General features: G+C 45.6%; 1 protein-coding gene across 4 annotated transcripts in view; it reads right to left on the reverse strand.

Annotated features, from left to right (window-relative positions):
* The window catches only part of TTC6 (tetratricopeptide repeat domain 6), a 201,699-nt gene that overhangs the window by 128,646 nt on the left and 58,537 nt on the right, over window positions 1-14,516 (reverse strand). For all 4 annotated transcript variants that reach the window (XM_068254020.1, XM_068254019.1, XM_068254018.1 and 1 more), the window contains exons 7-9: window positions 6,273-6,432; window positions 4,308-4,412; window positions 1,163-1,267 (exon numbers count right to left, since the gene is read on the reverse strand). In XM_068254020.1, coding sequence (XP_068110121.1) covers window positions 1,163-1,267; window positions 4,308-4,412; window positions 6,273-6,432 — 370 coding nt within the window. The remainder of the gene's footprint in view (window positions 1-1,162; window positions 1,268-4,307; window positions 4,413-6,272; window positions 6,433-14,516) is intronic.

Here is a 14,516-nt window from a genome sequence, read left to right on the forward strand (position 1 = left end):
TGGTTTGCTGGGCGCAGGACACCGGCAAACTAACTAGTGGAGAAGACGCGTTCGCCAGGACCAGGTAATGTATAATTACACCACACCCTACTCTCACACTAAACCCTCCCTCTACCTATGCCTAATGCTAACACCACACCTGAGGGTTGATTTATCAAGCTGCGCTGCTAAAGCAGAACAGCTTAATGACAGGAATGCGAGCTCAGCACACACTATGCTGCGGTAGTGCAGCTCCCGTACACTGATAATGCACGCTTGCTCCTTCTAACTAATGGCCGTTCTCCTGAACATGCCCTGAGTCCTGACAGGTCTAGTGGCTTTAATGGACGCGATCCCCGCACTTTGATTGGCCCAATAGGCTGCGACAGGCAGCTTACTGGGCCAATCAAAGCACTGGGATCACGTCTATTAAAGCTACTGGATCCGCTGGGGCTCAGGGCGGGTGCAGTGGAGCGGCCGTTATTTAGAAGGAGCAGGCGTACGTTACCAGTGTATGCTTGCTGCACTACCGCAGCATAGTGTGTGCAGAGCTGCTGTCAAAGCAGCGCAGCTTGATGAATCAACCCCCTGGTACCTAACACTAACCACTCCACCCTGCTGCCTAACCTTAACCATTTCTCCCACGCTGCCTAACACTAACTACTCCAGCCCCGCTACCTAACCTTCATTACACCCCCATGCCTAACACTTAATCACTCCACCCCCATGAGTAACACTTAACCACTCCACGCCGACTGCCTAACCTTAACCACTCTACCCCTGCTACCTAACCGTAACTACACCCTGCCTACCGCCAACCCTACCGCCTAATCTTAGCTACCTCCTGCGCTGTAGGCAGCAATAGTAAAGCTGCAATTAGCAGCAGGGAAGTTCAATTAATTTAACTTCCTTGCCGCTAATCGCGGCTTTTACCATTGCTGCCTATGGCAGCACCATTTTTATCGGTGCTCGTCCTACACCACTTTTATCTGCTGCGCACTGAAGCACCACAAAAACTGGAGTGTCTGTAACATTTCGTGGTTATTTCAAATCATTTTGGTTTTTGTATATGCTTAGGGCTGATCAAAAGAACCAAATAAAATATGCTAAATGAAACACTATACATTCTCTTTTAGAAGAATAACCATTTTATTAGTAGAAGCTCACACATCATATAAATTACCAGATTCGCTAGTTCTTCTGGATCCACATCTACTTCATCTGATGAATCACTTTCAGATTCCGTCAACAATAAGCCCTCCGCTTCTTCCTGCTCATCCAAGCAGCTCTGAGCAGATCAGACAACAAGGATAGAAGACAGAGGTCTATAATATCAAAGCAATAAAAAGCTACACGAAAAGCTCATACAGCATTGCTACTGAGAAAACTTAACATTAAGCTAATTCAGCTTTATGCCTCTCCGCTATTATTATCTTCATCATCCTTTATCTATAATGTATATGCGGACAGAGGCGCCAGAAGGATAAAATCCACTAAAAAAATTTAAAAGTAGAGGAGGCAGAGGTGGACTTACCTCCTCCAAGCAGACACAAAATACTTTTGTGAATGTTCAACAAAAAACGTTTTATTTACATACTCCAGAAAGTGCAAGTGCAACGCATTTAGCCGTTGTATCCCGCTTCATCAGGCAATAAAAATTAGCATATAACTCATACAAGTCTGATACAAAGCTTAGCGCCTTCACACAGAGTATGTAAATAAAACGTTTTGTGTCTGCATATACAGTACCTGAGTCCACCCTTGGTGGAGGGGTGTTGTCCCTTACTTTCAATCTACAGAGATCGACTTCTTAATCCTGAGTGGGGACAGGTCTAATCTCCTCACCTGCTTATACAGTGGTTACCTGGACGGTAACCCGTGTTTCTGAGTATTTTTATATACTTGTTTTCTCATACCCATAATTATCAGTACATTCTACACTATACTTGGCTCTCGGTGTCTCCACTTTTGTATTTTTTTTATAATGTTCCAACATATTATATACAACTATATAATAAGGTAATTAGGTGTACATTACAATCACAAAAACGACACACTTTAGTGAAAATAATTCAGAATTTTGCCTTTTGTAGAGGTTTTTGTACCAGCTATAAAAACACTGCTGGTCTCATAGAAAAAGGGAGGGTGCCATGGTAATTCGGGAGTTGGGGAAAGCCACTAGTAAAATACTGGTAAAAATGTACCAATATTCTACTATTGGCTGTGGATAATTCTGATAGGCCTTTAGCCTCCTGTGTGAATAAGGCCTAAAGGGGGCTCTACACTGGCCGATACATCCCCCCCACAGTTCTCACCTGTCCGCTGCGTGGTCCTAGGCTCTGCTTCTCACCAGAGTCTCCTCCATCTTCCTCACTTCCGTGTCCATGGACGCATGGGGGATGTAATGCAGGGGTCAGACACTAGGGGAACTGTGACAACTTGAGACCCCTAGTGTCTATCCCCTTCGTTACGTCACACAGGCACCTGTGGACAGGCAAATGAAGAAGACGTCGGGAAGAAGCAGTGACCAGGCTGTGCGGCAGACAAGTAAGAGCACCTTTGTTGCTTGCCAAATCCATTCCATTCCCTTTAGATTGTAAGCTCGCAAGGGCAGGGATCTCTCCCCCTTTTGTGTCTTGAAAACTATTATTTTATTTATCGTGCTACTTTTATCACTGTCATTACCACTTCTGTATTTTGTATTCTGTATCTTGTATCATTTTTGTATTTTGTCACTAATTATGTATCTTGTATATTGGTGTACACACCATTGTCTGTATTATTATGTACCCCATGTTCGTTTATTACTTTGTACAGCGCTAGGGAATATGTTGGTGCTTTAGAAATCAATAATAATAATAATATGATTGTATATGGAAACAATATTCTATATGTTTACCTTAAAGCTTTGATAGTACATAAAAAGCTGGAAAGAAGGGAAAAGAAGGTTCATTTTGAACAACTTATTTGGAGCATTTATTTGTATGAGGGATAATCCCTTGTTTCTTGTTGTTGAAGGTTGAAAGTAAAGACTGAAAACACCTTTGCAAATGTTGTACAGTAAAGTTTCCTATACAATGGTGACACCATGTGGCCAATATTGGTACTGCATGTGAAGGTATTACAATGAAGGACTGCTAAACACAAAGTACACACTCCATCTGTAATGCAGCCTGAAATTACTACTGTCCTGCAATGCTGATACTTACTTTCAACTAATTGTTACAACTGTGACCCAACTTCACGGCCAGCACAGTGATAGCACCATGTCATAGTCCTCCATATATACACACGTAAGGACTATTTTCTCATTCACGTCATCCACTATCCATAGAAACTGAAATGCTGTGATGAGTAGCATCATTTTACATTCTGCATCAGGACCACAGAAAAGGTTAACTTATATTTTCTTCTGTTTTTAATAAAACGGCCCAAATTCTTGCACAGCACACAGTGACAAGTCTTTAATCCACATATACTTGCTAAAGAAATGTACTGCACTTTGCTCTGTGTTTGTTTAGATAGATCAAAAAGTCCAATTAGCTCTTATCAGCAGCTGTAAAACAGAGGCCACTGCTCTCTGCCAGTAAAGGAAACACTGTGGCTTAACCCTTTCAGTGTTCCCAGGAAAGTTTTTCCAATGTTTTTTTTTTTAGAATTTCCATAAATTGTAAGGCCCCTTTCACATTGGGACATTTTCATTGCATTATGTTACCCTTTTTTACCACAGGGTAAAAAAAGGCAACAAAGCAATGAAAATCTATGGGGCATTTCAGCTCCAATACAGTGCAATGCGATGTGCCGTAAGCATCCAATCTGACGCGACGGCAACAGTGCGCTTTCGGCAAGCATCTGTGGTGAACGATCATGTAAGTCAATGGCGCCACAGATATTTTAAACTGTTTTGAGTGTGCGGCGCGTTGCGCATGCACGGAAGCATATTTTGTCAACACATTTCCGTGCAATTTGTATTTCTGCCACAGGAAGTGATCGCAAGAAAGGTTCACTCATACATCACCAGTGCTAAAAGACTTAGAGCCTCACATAAGCGGTGATTCTCAGCCAGGAATTACGTGAAGGTTCATTATCGTGCATAAGCAAAACCTTTTTTTAAGCATTATGGTGCAATGCGATCAGCCTAAAACACTGGTTGCTGGTGTGAAACCAGCCTAAATGTTATTATGATGTGGCTAATCTTTTAGAGGAAAGAGTCATTTCTAAGTTAAGATCAAATTTAACTGTCTGCACAGCAGGTGCACAGCTCTATAGCTACATCAGCAATCACAACCTCTGGAACCCACATGTTCTCATAACATTATCATCATTACCTCATACTTAGAGAACAGGGTGGTCTGCAGCAGAGACAGAGGAGCAGAGAACTTTGGAGGAGCTGGAGTCCAGAACATCTTTAGGGTGGAGGAGTTCAGAGGTGCCTGCGGTACAACACAAATAACGCATAAAGACTGACCAGGAATCTATATTCATATGTACAGTAAAATACACCAACAATACCACCGGGAAACCAAAATCACAGAGAAAACAGGACACCTAGTAATTTGAAGTGAAAACAGGCAAAGTGTAATCTTTTATTTTTATAGCATGTATTTTGTCTCATATTTCTAAAACGTTTTGTACACGGTGCATAACATAAAAATAAAATTAACCAATCTTACATTGAAGGCCCATACTGACATTATGCTAGTCATACACCTTAAAACCTTTATTGCATCATCTTTTACAATATTATCACACCTACGCAGTATAAAGGCCAACAGATTGTTTAGGTAAGCCAAAGCAGTCATAGCAAATAAGCCGCGAGGAGATCTGAACGCCGGTATGCTTCTAATGTAATTTCCCCGCTATAAGGAGAATCCTGGCACATTCCATTAAATTTGGGCGCAGGGCGTGCATTACAATATCAGCAACAACAAGACTGGGGAGGGGGTTTTAAGGGTTAGATGTGGGGGGGGGGTCTGAAGGGTTGGGGGGATCTTAAGCTTTAGACATGGGAGAAGGGTGGTTGGGGGGATCTTAAGTGTGAGGTATGGTGGGAGGGGGTCTTAAGGGTTGGGGGGGGATCTTAAGTGTTAGGCATGGGGGGGAGGTGGTCTTAAGGGTTAGGTGGGGAACTTAAGTGTTAGGAATGGGGGAGGGGGGTTAATGTTAGTTTTAGGCATTAAGAGGGAGGGTTCTGTGTGAGAATAGGTTAGGTTAGGTTAGGACGTAGTAAAATAGCGGTAAAGTTACCGTTATTCTACAACTCGCTGATGGCCTGGCGTTGCCCAGGTATGTATTTGGCTGGTGTTGGCTCCGCCCACTTTTTCTAACCCTCACACACAATTACTCAATGACCTAGTTTGTGAGCTCTGCAGTTTTTGGCATCAATAATTTGCATTGAAATGAAACAAAACTGATTGGCTGTGGCTCCACCCCCTTTTCTGAATTTGAACCTCAGTCACCCAATGACCATTGTGCCATTAACAGTGCAAGAATGGCAGCAATTAAGTATTCCCCTTGAAAATCAATAGGTGAATTTGGATTGGTTTTTCTAGGCTCTACCCACTTTTCTGAATATTAATTTAACACCGTGGTTCTCAAGTGGTTAAAAGACAACTGTAACGAGAGGGATATGGAAGCTGCCATATTTATTTCCTTTTAAGCAATACCAATTGCCTGGCTATCCTGCTGATCTTTTGCCTCTAATACTTTTAGCCATAGACCCTAAACAAGCATGGTGCAGATCAGGTGTTTTTGACATTATTGTCAGATCTGACAAGATTAGCTACATGCTTGTTTCTGGCATGATACAGACACTACTGCAGCCAAATAGATCAGCAGGGCTGTCAGGCAACTGGTATTGTTTAAAAGGAAATAAATATGGCAGCCTCCATATCCCTCTCATTTCAGTTGTCCTTATTGAACAGTCTCAAACTAAGTGGTGTAACTATAGCGACCGTGGGGGGCCTGATCCTGCCCCTTCTGCAGAGTAGTCCAGTAGATCAGTTTAATATTTACCACTCCCTTTGATCTTCCAGACAGCCACACACTCTATGCGGCATACTTCTGGCTCCCAATGCACGTCACGTAATCAGAAGCTGGGGGTATGGAAGCACAGAGCATGCAGCTGCTGGGAAGAACAATGCTTGTAATGTGGTCATTTTAAAAAACAAGCAGTAATTTTCAGAGTTATTTTTAATAGGGTCACTTTGCTTACATACTTACGTTTTGAGCAACCCGTCATTGCCAGCATGTCCCTAGTTATCACTGTGTCAACAAATCCTTTGTGTTGTTACCTGTTCTCCAATGAGCTCCATACTTGGTCCTTCCACATAATATTCTGCAATCCGTTGCCACTCCTCCAAGCTATGAACACTACGGGGAGGCAGAGTGATGACGCCGCCCTGTTGGTTGTGTAATGGGAGTGTTCCAGGTGGAACGCCATCTTGCAAAATTCTGTAACAATACAGCAAATATCTGTTTATGGCAATCATTTACATTTACACTACAACATCTACACAACATAGCCAATTAGGGCCGATTCACATGGCGACAGCCGGAAGCTCATTTCTTGGATGTCTACACTTTAATGCTACCAAGCAGAGGAGCGCTTGGCATAGTTTCCCATTGATTCATCACTGCGTCTGATTTGGAGTCTCTAGGGAAATACGGAACCACAAAACGCAGCCGATAGTAGAAGCTGCATGCACAGCCTTGGAAAATTCGGTCAACTGCAGCACTAGCACAATTGATGTTAATGCATTCAGATGAATGTTCCTATTCATCTCAGTGTGGGACAGTGTAGTGTCTGCTCAGATGGTCCTTTGTGGTCCGGGGCGGATGCATTTAAACCATAGGCTACATGGGAAACGCATCCGCTCTTCTGGACAAATTGCGGACAGCACAAAAGTGTGGTCCACTTATCCCAACAGATCTGTTGCAGATTGACAAGTGTGAACAGAACTTATTTCTAAAGTAGGATACATTAACTGTGAGGTCTCTTTTTACACTTGCAAGTGTGCGTTGTGTTACCCTGTTTTACCGCAGGGTAATGCAATGGCAATGCAAGTCAGTGGGGCCTAGCACACTTACCGCATCAGAAGTTTCCGAAGCACCATCAACCCGATGCAAAGTCAGCAGCGCATGACCGTATGACAATGCAGCAGTGGTTGAAAGCATTGGAGACAATCGGCAATGCAGAAATTTCATCCACTGGACCGTGGTGCGTGGTGCATACTCGGACCGACGGGAATCCCAGAGACCTGGACGTGTGGGGAAGGGGGGCAGGAATAAGCATATGACTCTGTCGGCACATTCTGCCACAGAATCATATGTTTGGCATTTTTTGCGTTGCGGTTGGATGCGGCAGGAGCATTACATCCCCGTTGCAACGCACAAATTTAGTGTAAAACCAGCCTCAGATTTCTGATGCTGTAAAATGGGCAAAAAATGGCTATTCCACTATAGTGGGAACACAGCCTTAAGGTGGCCATACTTTAAAGAGAGTCTGAAGCGAGAATAAATCTCGCTTCAGACCTCATAGATAGCAGGGGCACATGTGCCCCTGCTAAACCGCCGCTATCCCGTGGCTTAACCCCTCACCCCCAAATCCCCTCGTTTCAGCGGGGGAGCGCTTCCTGGTTGGGGCAGGGCTAACCGCCGTAGCCCTGCCCCACGCGCGTCTGTCAGCGGGTATCTCCGCCTCTCCCCCGCCCCTCTCAGTCTTCCTTCACTGAGAGGGGCGGGGGAGAGGCGGCGATGCGCCGCTGATAGACGCGACTGGAGACAGGGCTGCAGCCGTTAGCCCTGCCTCCAGGAGCGACCAAGCCTGCGACCAAGTGTCGCAGTGGGGGGTTTGGGGGTGAAGGGACCCCCGTTTAGCGGCGCTATAGCGGCGGTTTAGCAGGGGCACACGTGCCCCTGCTAACTATGAGCTCTGAAGCGAGCTTTATTCTCGCTTCAGAGTCTCTTTAAGTGACTTGGCAGCCAATCGACCATCTGATTTGATTATTATAATCGGTATCGGAAGAAAATCAGTGCATGCCCAACCGACGGTTGCATTAATCGATTAGACATGCTGCAAGATTTAGGGCCGACTTGCTTGATCGCGTGCAGAGTGGTAACAGCGAGTAATATCGGGACAAATGCGACAAAACCCCTGTTGCTGTCCCCCCAATGTAAAATGTCCATACACGCGCCCCCCCCTAGTAACGTGGGAGCGTGTGTTATGTCTGACGCCACACACGCACCCTTACTAGGCAACCACGTGGGGGGCGTGTGTATGGACAGTGGAGGAAGCAAGCGGAGGCCTGGGACAGGTAATGTATAGTTTGCACCGGGCACCGGGGGGACATTAAGCATTAGGGCGGACAGCATTTGGTCGGTGAGGCGGTCGGATGCGGGGTCACAAGGCCGATATTCCTGATCAATTTCTGCATGAAATTCAGATTTGATTAGAGAGAGATTTGTCTCTTGGTCGAATCTGCCCATCATCACTAGATGTATGGCTACCTTGAGGCCAGCTTCACACTGCATATTGTCGGTGCAGTGTGGCAGCTGCACAACACTCCACCAGAAACAGGCCTTCAGGGAATAGCATGCTACTATGCAGTATTCCCCGTCTGGCCACGGAAGAAGTGACGCTCACTTCCTGCTGGCCAATCGATCTTGTGCGCGGAATCACAAAACCTGTGGCGGGTTTTCACACTTAGCACGCGTAGCCATAGACTTACATGACTTCTGGTCCGCTGCATGTCGACGCAGATACTCGCACTAACATAGTTTTGGAAGAGCAATAGGTTGAGCACTTCTGGCGCACCGCACTGCAGGTAATATGAAGGAACCCATAGACTTTCATTGCCCTAGCGGTAAAGTGCGGTAAATTTGCCGCAGCGCACTGCGCCAGTGTGCAAGGGCCCCCAGAGACAGAACTATATACTCTGGGAAGTGCTGTGGAAGATGCCAATACAATACAAAATAAATAAAAGGTGTTGTGTGTGCTAATAGTGCATACTAAAAAATATATCTGCACCACAATGAGATAGTTATAATGTCTATAAAGTTAAAGTGCACTTTTTATAGTGAACTAAAAATACAGAAGAATCTCCCCAGATTTATGGGAACAATAATCATTCAGACTGGTCAGTATTGATCCCAGCAGTGAGCTTAGTAACTGGAAACCATTGTCCTGCTCGTTTAGATAACATGCACAGATAAGCAGACCAGTATCAGCCACTTGGATTGCACTTTATTTGGACAGAGATACTAATAAAACCTGAGAGGTTAAGGATCACTAGAGATTGTAATTTAAAACCATTGTTCCATTGCTTAGCACTGTGGACACAGAGACTGAGAATGATAGCTGGGCACAAGTGTAATTAAAGACTGTCATTTAGAAGGACTTTACCTGGGAGCCTCTGATGCCATAGAAGTGACCCAGCTTTAGCACAAAAAACACCCATGCACAAACCTAAATACCAGCAGAGAAGGGGCATTATAGAGCATCTCTGCCAATAAATGGCTGCTGGGCTGCAAATGAGTTTCTGTGATGTTTGGAGATTTGAATTGTCTCCTAAAGCCCAATCTACACGATACGATTCTTTGTGCGATTCGATTACGATTCTATTTACGATCTGATGAAATCCGAAGCAGTTGGTAGAATATCAGTAATTTTACCAAAATATTCTGCTATCCCCAATAGCAGACTATTGGAAATTATACCAATATTCTACTATCCTACACTGCAACCCAATTCTCACACCAACCTATCCCCACCATCGAATCAGCTAGAAATCAACGCAGCAGGAAGCATGATCGATTGACCGATTTCTATCAATTTACTCGATCGGTCCAGACGGAAAATCTAGGTCGATTGGCTGCTGGCAGCAAATTGATGGCCCACAGCGTTGCATTGGATCGAATAGAGCAATGCTGCATTTCAATGGATTTTCAATAGATTTCATACTCAAATTTATTGAAAATCTGTTACCAGTGTGTGGCACACATCAGATAGATTCCTGTCAAATGCAACCTGACAGGAATCTTTCTGATGGTTGAATCTGCTGCATATCTATAAGAGTATGGGTGCGTTAGGCTCTGTTTCCACTGGAGCAGAGAATGGGCATTTTTTGTCCATTGTTCGCTCATTGCTAAACACAGTGAACATTGTTTTATAAATAGGAGGATCCAATGCAGTAAGAAAACCACATTGTGCAGTCCGCGATAATCCAGGGCCAGACGGATGTGTTTCACTGTATAGCCTATGGGGGGGGGGGGGAGCATCTGCCCTGGGCTCAAGCCAGATCAATGAGGTCCATCAGAGCGGACATTATACTGTCCCCTCCCGTTAGCCACACCTGATCTGAAAGCAAGTGGGAACACAGCCTCATACTAAATTGGACCTGAACTCTTGCACTAGACAGAAGGTAAACAGAGAGAAATGCATCCTGTATGTACAGTGGGTTGCAAAAGTATTTGGCCCCCTTGAAGTTTTCCACATTTTGTCACATTACTGCCACAAACATGCATCAATTTTATTGGAATTCCACGTGAAAGACCAATACAAAGTGGGGTACATGTGAGAAGTGGATCGAAAATCATACATCATTCCAAACATTTTTTACAAATAAATAGCTGCAAAGTGGGGTGTGCGCAATTATTCGGCCCCCCGAGTCAACACTTTGTAGAACCACCTTTTGCTGCAATTACAGCTGCCAGTATTTTAGGGTATGTCTCTACCAGCTTTGCACATCTAGAGACTGAAATCCTTGCCCATTCTTCATTGCAAAACAGCTCCAGCTCAGTCAGATTAGATGGACAGCGTTTGTGAATAGCACATTTCAGATCTTGCCACAGATTCTCGATTGGATTTAGATCTGGACTTTGACTGGGCCATTCTAATACATGGATATGTTTTGTTTTAAACCATTCCATTGTTGCCCTGGCTTTATGTTTAGGGTCGTTGTCCTGCTGGAAGGCTAACCTCCGCCCCAGTCTCAAGTCTTTTGCAGTCTCCAAGAGGTTTTCTTCCAAGTTTGCCCTGTATTTGGCTCCATCCATCTTCCCATCAACTCTGACCAGCTTCCCTGTCCCTGCTGAAGAGATGCACCCCCCGAGCATGATGCTGCCACCACCATATTTGACAGTGGGGATGGTGTGTTCAGAGTGAAGTGCAGTGTTAGTTTTCCGCCACACATAGCGGTTTGCATTTTGGCCAAAAAGTTCCATTTTGGTCTCATCTGACCAGAGCACCTTCTTCCACATGGTTGCTGTGTCCCCCACATGGCTTGTGGCAAACTCCAAACGGGACTTCTTATGGTTTCTTTTAACAATGCCTTTCTTCTTGCCACTCTTCCATAAAGACCAACTTTGTACAGTGCATGACTAATAGTTGAACTATGGACAGAGTCTCCCACCTGAGCTGTAGATCTCTGCAGCTCGCCCAGAGTCACCATGGGCCTCTTGACTGCATTTCTGATCAGCGCTCTCCTTGTTCGGCCTGTGAGTTTAGGTGGATGGCCTTGTCTTGGTAGGTTTACAGTTGTGCCCTACTCCTTCCATTTCTGAATGATCGCTTGAACAGTGCTCCGTGGGATGTTCAAGGCTTTGGAAATCTTATTGTAGCCTAAGCCTGCTTTACATTTCTCAATAACTTGATCCCTGACCTGTCTTGTGTGTTCTTTGGACTTCATGGTGTTGTTGCTCCCAATATTCTCTTAGACAACCTATGAGGCCCTCACAGAGCAGCTGTATTTGTACTGACATTAGATTACACACAGGTGCACTCTATTTAGTCATTAGCACTCATCAGGCAATGTCTTTAGGCAACTGACTGCACTCAGATCAGAGGGGGCCGAATAATTATGCACACACCACTTTGCAGTTATTTATTTGTAAAAAAAAATTGGAATCATGTATGATTTTCGTTCCACTTCTCACGTGTACACCACTTTGTGTTGGTCTTTCATGTTGAACTCCAATAAAATTGATTCATGTTTGTGGCAGTAATATGACAAAATGTGGAAAACTTCAAGGGAGCCGAATACTTTTGCAACCCACTGTATTTAGAGAGTTTAGCCTGTCTAATTCCCTTTCTTTTGTGTCTAATCACAAGTTGAAATTTGATCTTTCCCCTGTGTCACCTGACTGCCATGGCAGATAAGCTCATTTGAAAGCAGAGGATGTTAACAATATGTCTGCTTCCATGAAAGTAGGAAGTAGAAACAGTGCGGATTTATTGAAGAATTTGAATCAGTTGTAACAAAGAAATGTTTTTCTGTAAAGGTTATTATGCTGTTGTGTATCTTTTAGAGCAGAGAGGAAGTTCTGAGTTCAGGTCCGCTTTAAATCACTCCCACCTACTCCTAAAGGCCCATACACATGAGGTCCAACTGAACATGGCAGATGTGACATCATGGGGTGAGCGGAGAGAACAAAGTCAATGGGCCATCGCTGGCCAAATTGATCCGCCTGGCAGATTGCTGGCTGGGCAGTCGTTATCTGCCGCCTCAGCCAACTTTAATCTAGCGTGTATAGGGGCCTTTACACTATCCTTCCTCCAATACATGCCTAACACTAAACCCCCTTCGCTGTAAAGCCGCAATTTACCCAAAAGGCCATAAAGCCGCTGATCATCCAAGTGGCTGTGAAGCGGCTAATTAGAGTGCCTGTAAAGTTATCCGCTGAAATATGATCAACATTGAGTTGTGCAATTTGGTCGAAAAATCACAACTCCTTAATCAATTATTATAACACTAGTAAACCTAATGCTGGGCATACAAGGCATACTATCTTACAGATAGTGCGCCGGTATCGAGCCACCGGCTCGATGCCGGCGCATCACCGCTTGTCCGCACGTGCGCGCGGATCGATTTCCGCTCGTCCCCGCGGGCGCTGCTAATGAGCCGCTCGTTTCTTGCCATTGTTCTCCCCGCCGGTATCGAGCGCAGTATCGAGCCGGCGGGGTATCGGACAGGTTGAATATTATCAATCGAGCCATCAGCGGCTTGATTGATAATATAAAACTTACCGTGTATGCCCAGCATAAGCCCGTTTAAAAACAGGCTCTAGGTCTGTCTCCCAGTCCCTCCCCCCCCCCCCCCCCCCCGTTACCACCGCCGCACAGTCAGCGTGCATGTGCGCGCACACACGCCCGCCCACCCGCTCGCTTGGCCCCCTGGCCCGTCCTGCTCCATGTGCCAAGGCTGCCCGTGCACATGCACAGTAGCGCAAAGCGCAGACCCACACACATACAGGGATGCAGAGACACAGGGGAATTATTAGATAGGATTATAACCCTATTATCAAAAACTAAAATACAAAAATTGCTGAGTGTTAAACTCTAAAAGGTTTCCATAGACTTTAGAAGGTGGTCAGATATGCAGAAATGGTTGAGGCCCCTTTCACATTGGCACGCTTTCATTGCAAGGCGTTACCCATTTTTAACGCAGGGTAATGTTAAAGCAATGACGAAATTTCATACCTGATGCGATGCGCTGGAAGCATCTGATCTGACGCGAGGTCATCAGCGCGTTTTGGCTCAGCATCTGCAGTGTTGTGCAATGGAAGCATCCGATCTGACGCGAGGTCATCAGCGCGTTATGGCTCAGCATCTGCAGTGTTGTGCGATGGAAGCATCTGATCTGACGCGAGGTCATCAGCGCGTTGTGGCTCAGCATCTGCAGTGTTGTGCGATGGAAGCATCTGATCTGACGCGAGGTCATCAGCGCGTTGTGGCTCAGCATCTGCAGTGTTGTGCGATGGAAGCATCTGATCTGACGCGAGGTCATCAGCGCGTTGTGGCTCAGCATCTGCAGTGTTGTGCGATGGAAGCATCTGATCTGACGCGAGGTCATCAGCGCGTTCTGGCTCAGCATCTGCAGTGTTGTGTGATGGAAGCATCTGATCTGACGCAAGGTCATCAGCGCCTTGTGGCTCAGCATCTGCAGTGTTGTGTGATGGAAGCATCCGATCTGACGCGAGGTCATCTGCGCATTATCGCTCAGCACCTGCAGTGTTGTGCGATGGAAGCATCCGATCTGACGCGGGGTCATCTGCGCATTATCGCTCAGCATCTGCAGTGTTGTGCGATGTAAGCATCCGATCTGACGTGAAGTCATCTGCGCATTATCGCTCAGCATCTGCAGTGTTGTGCGATGGAAGCATCCGATCTGACGTGAGGTCATCTGCGCATTATCGCTCAGCATCTGCAGTGTTGTGCGATGGAAGCATCCGATCTGACGTGAGGTCTTCTGCGCATTATCGCTCGGTATCTGCAGTGTCGTGCGATGGAAGGATCCGCTCTGACGTGAGGTCATCTGCGCATTATCGCTCAGCATCTGCAGTGTTGTGCGATGGAAGCATCCGATCTGACGTGAGGTCATCTGCGCATTATTGCTCAGCATCTGCAGTGTTGTGCAATGGAAGCATCTGATCTGACGCGAGGTCATCAGCGCGTTGTGGCTCAGCATCTGCAGTGTCGTGCGATGGAAGCATCTGATCTGACGCAAGGTCATCTGCGCATTATCGCTCAGCATCTGCAG

Source organism: Hyperolius riggenbachi, chromosome 9 (assembly GCF_040937935.1).
Source record: "Hyperolius riggenbachi isolate aHypRig1 chromosome 9, aHypRig1.pri, whole genome shotgun sequence".
In the NCBI taxonomy this organism is placed as follows: domain Eukaryota; kingdom Metazoa; phylum Chordata; class Amphibia; order Anura; family Hyperoliidae; genus Hyperolius; species Hyperolius riggenbachi.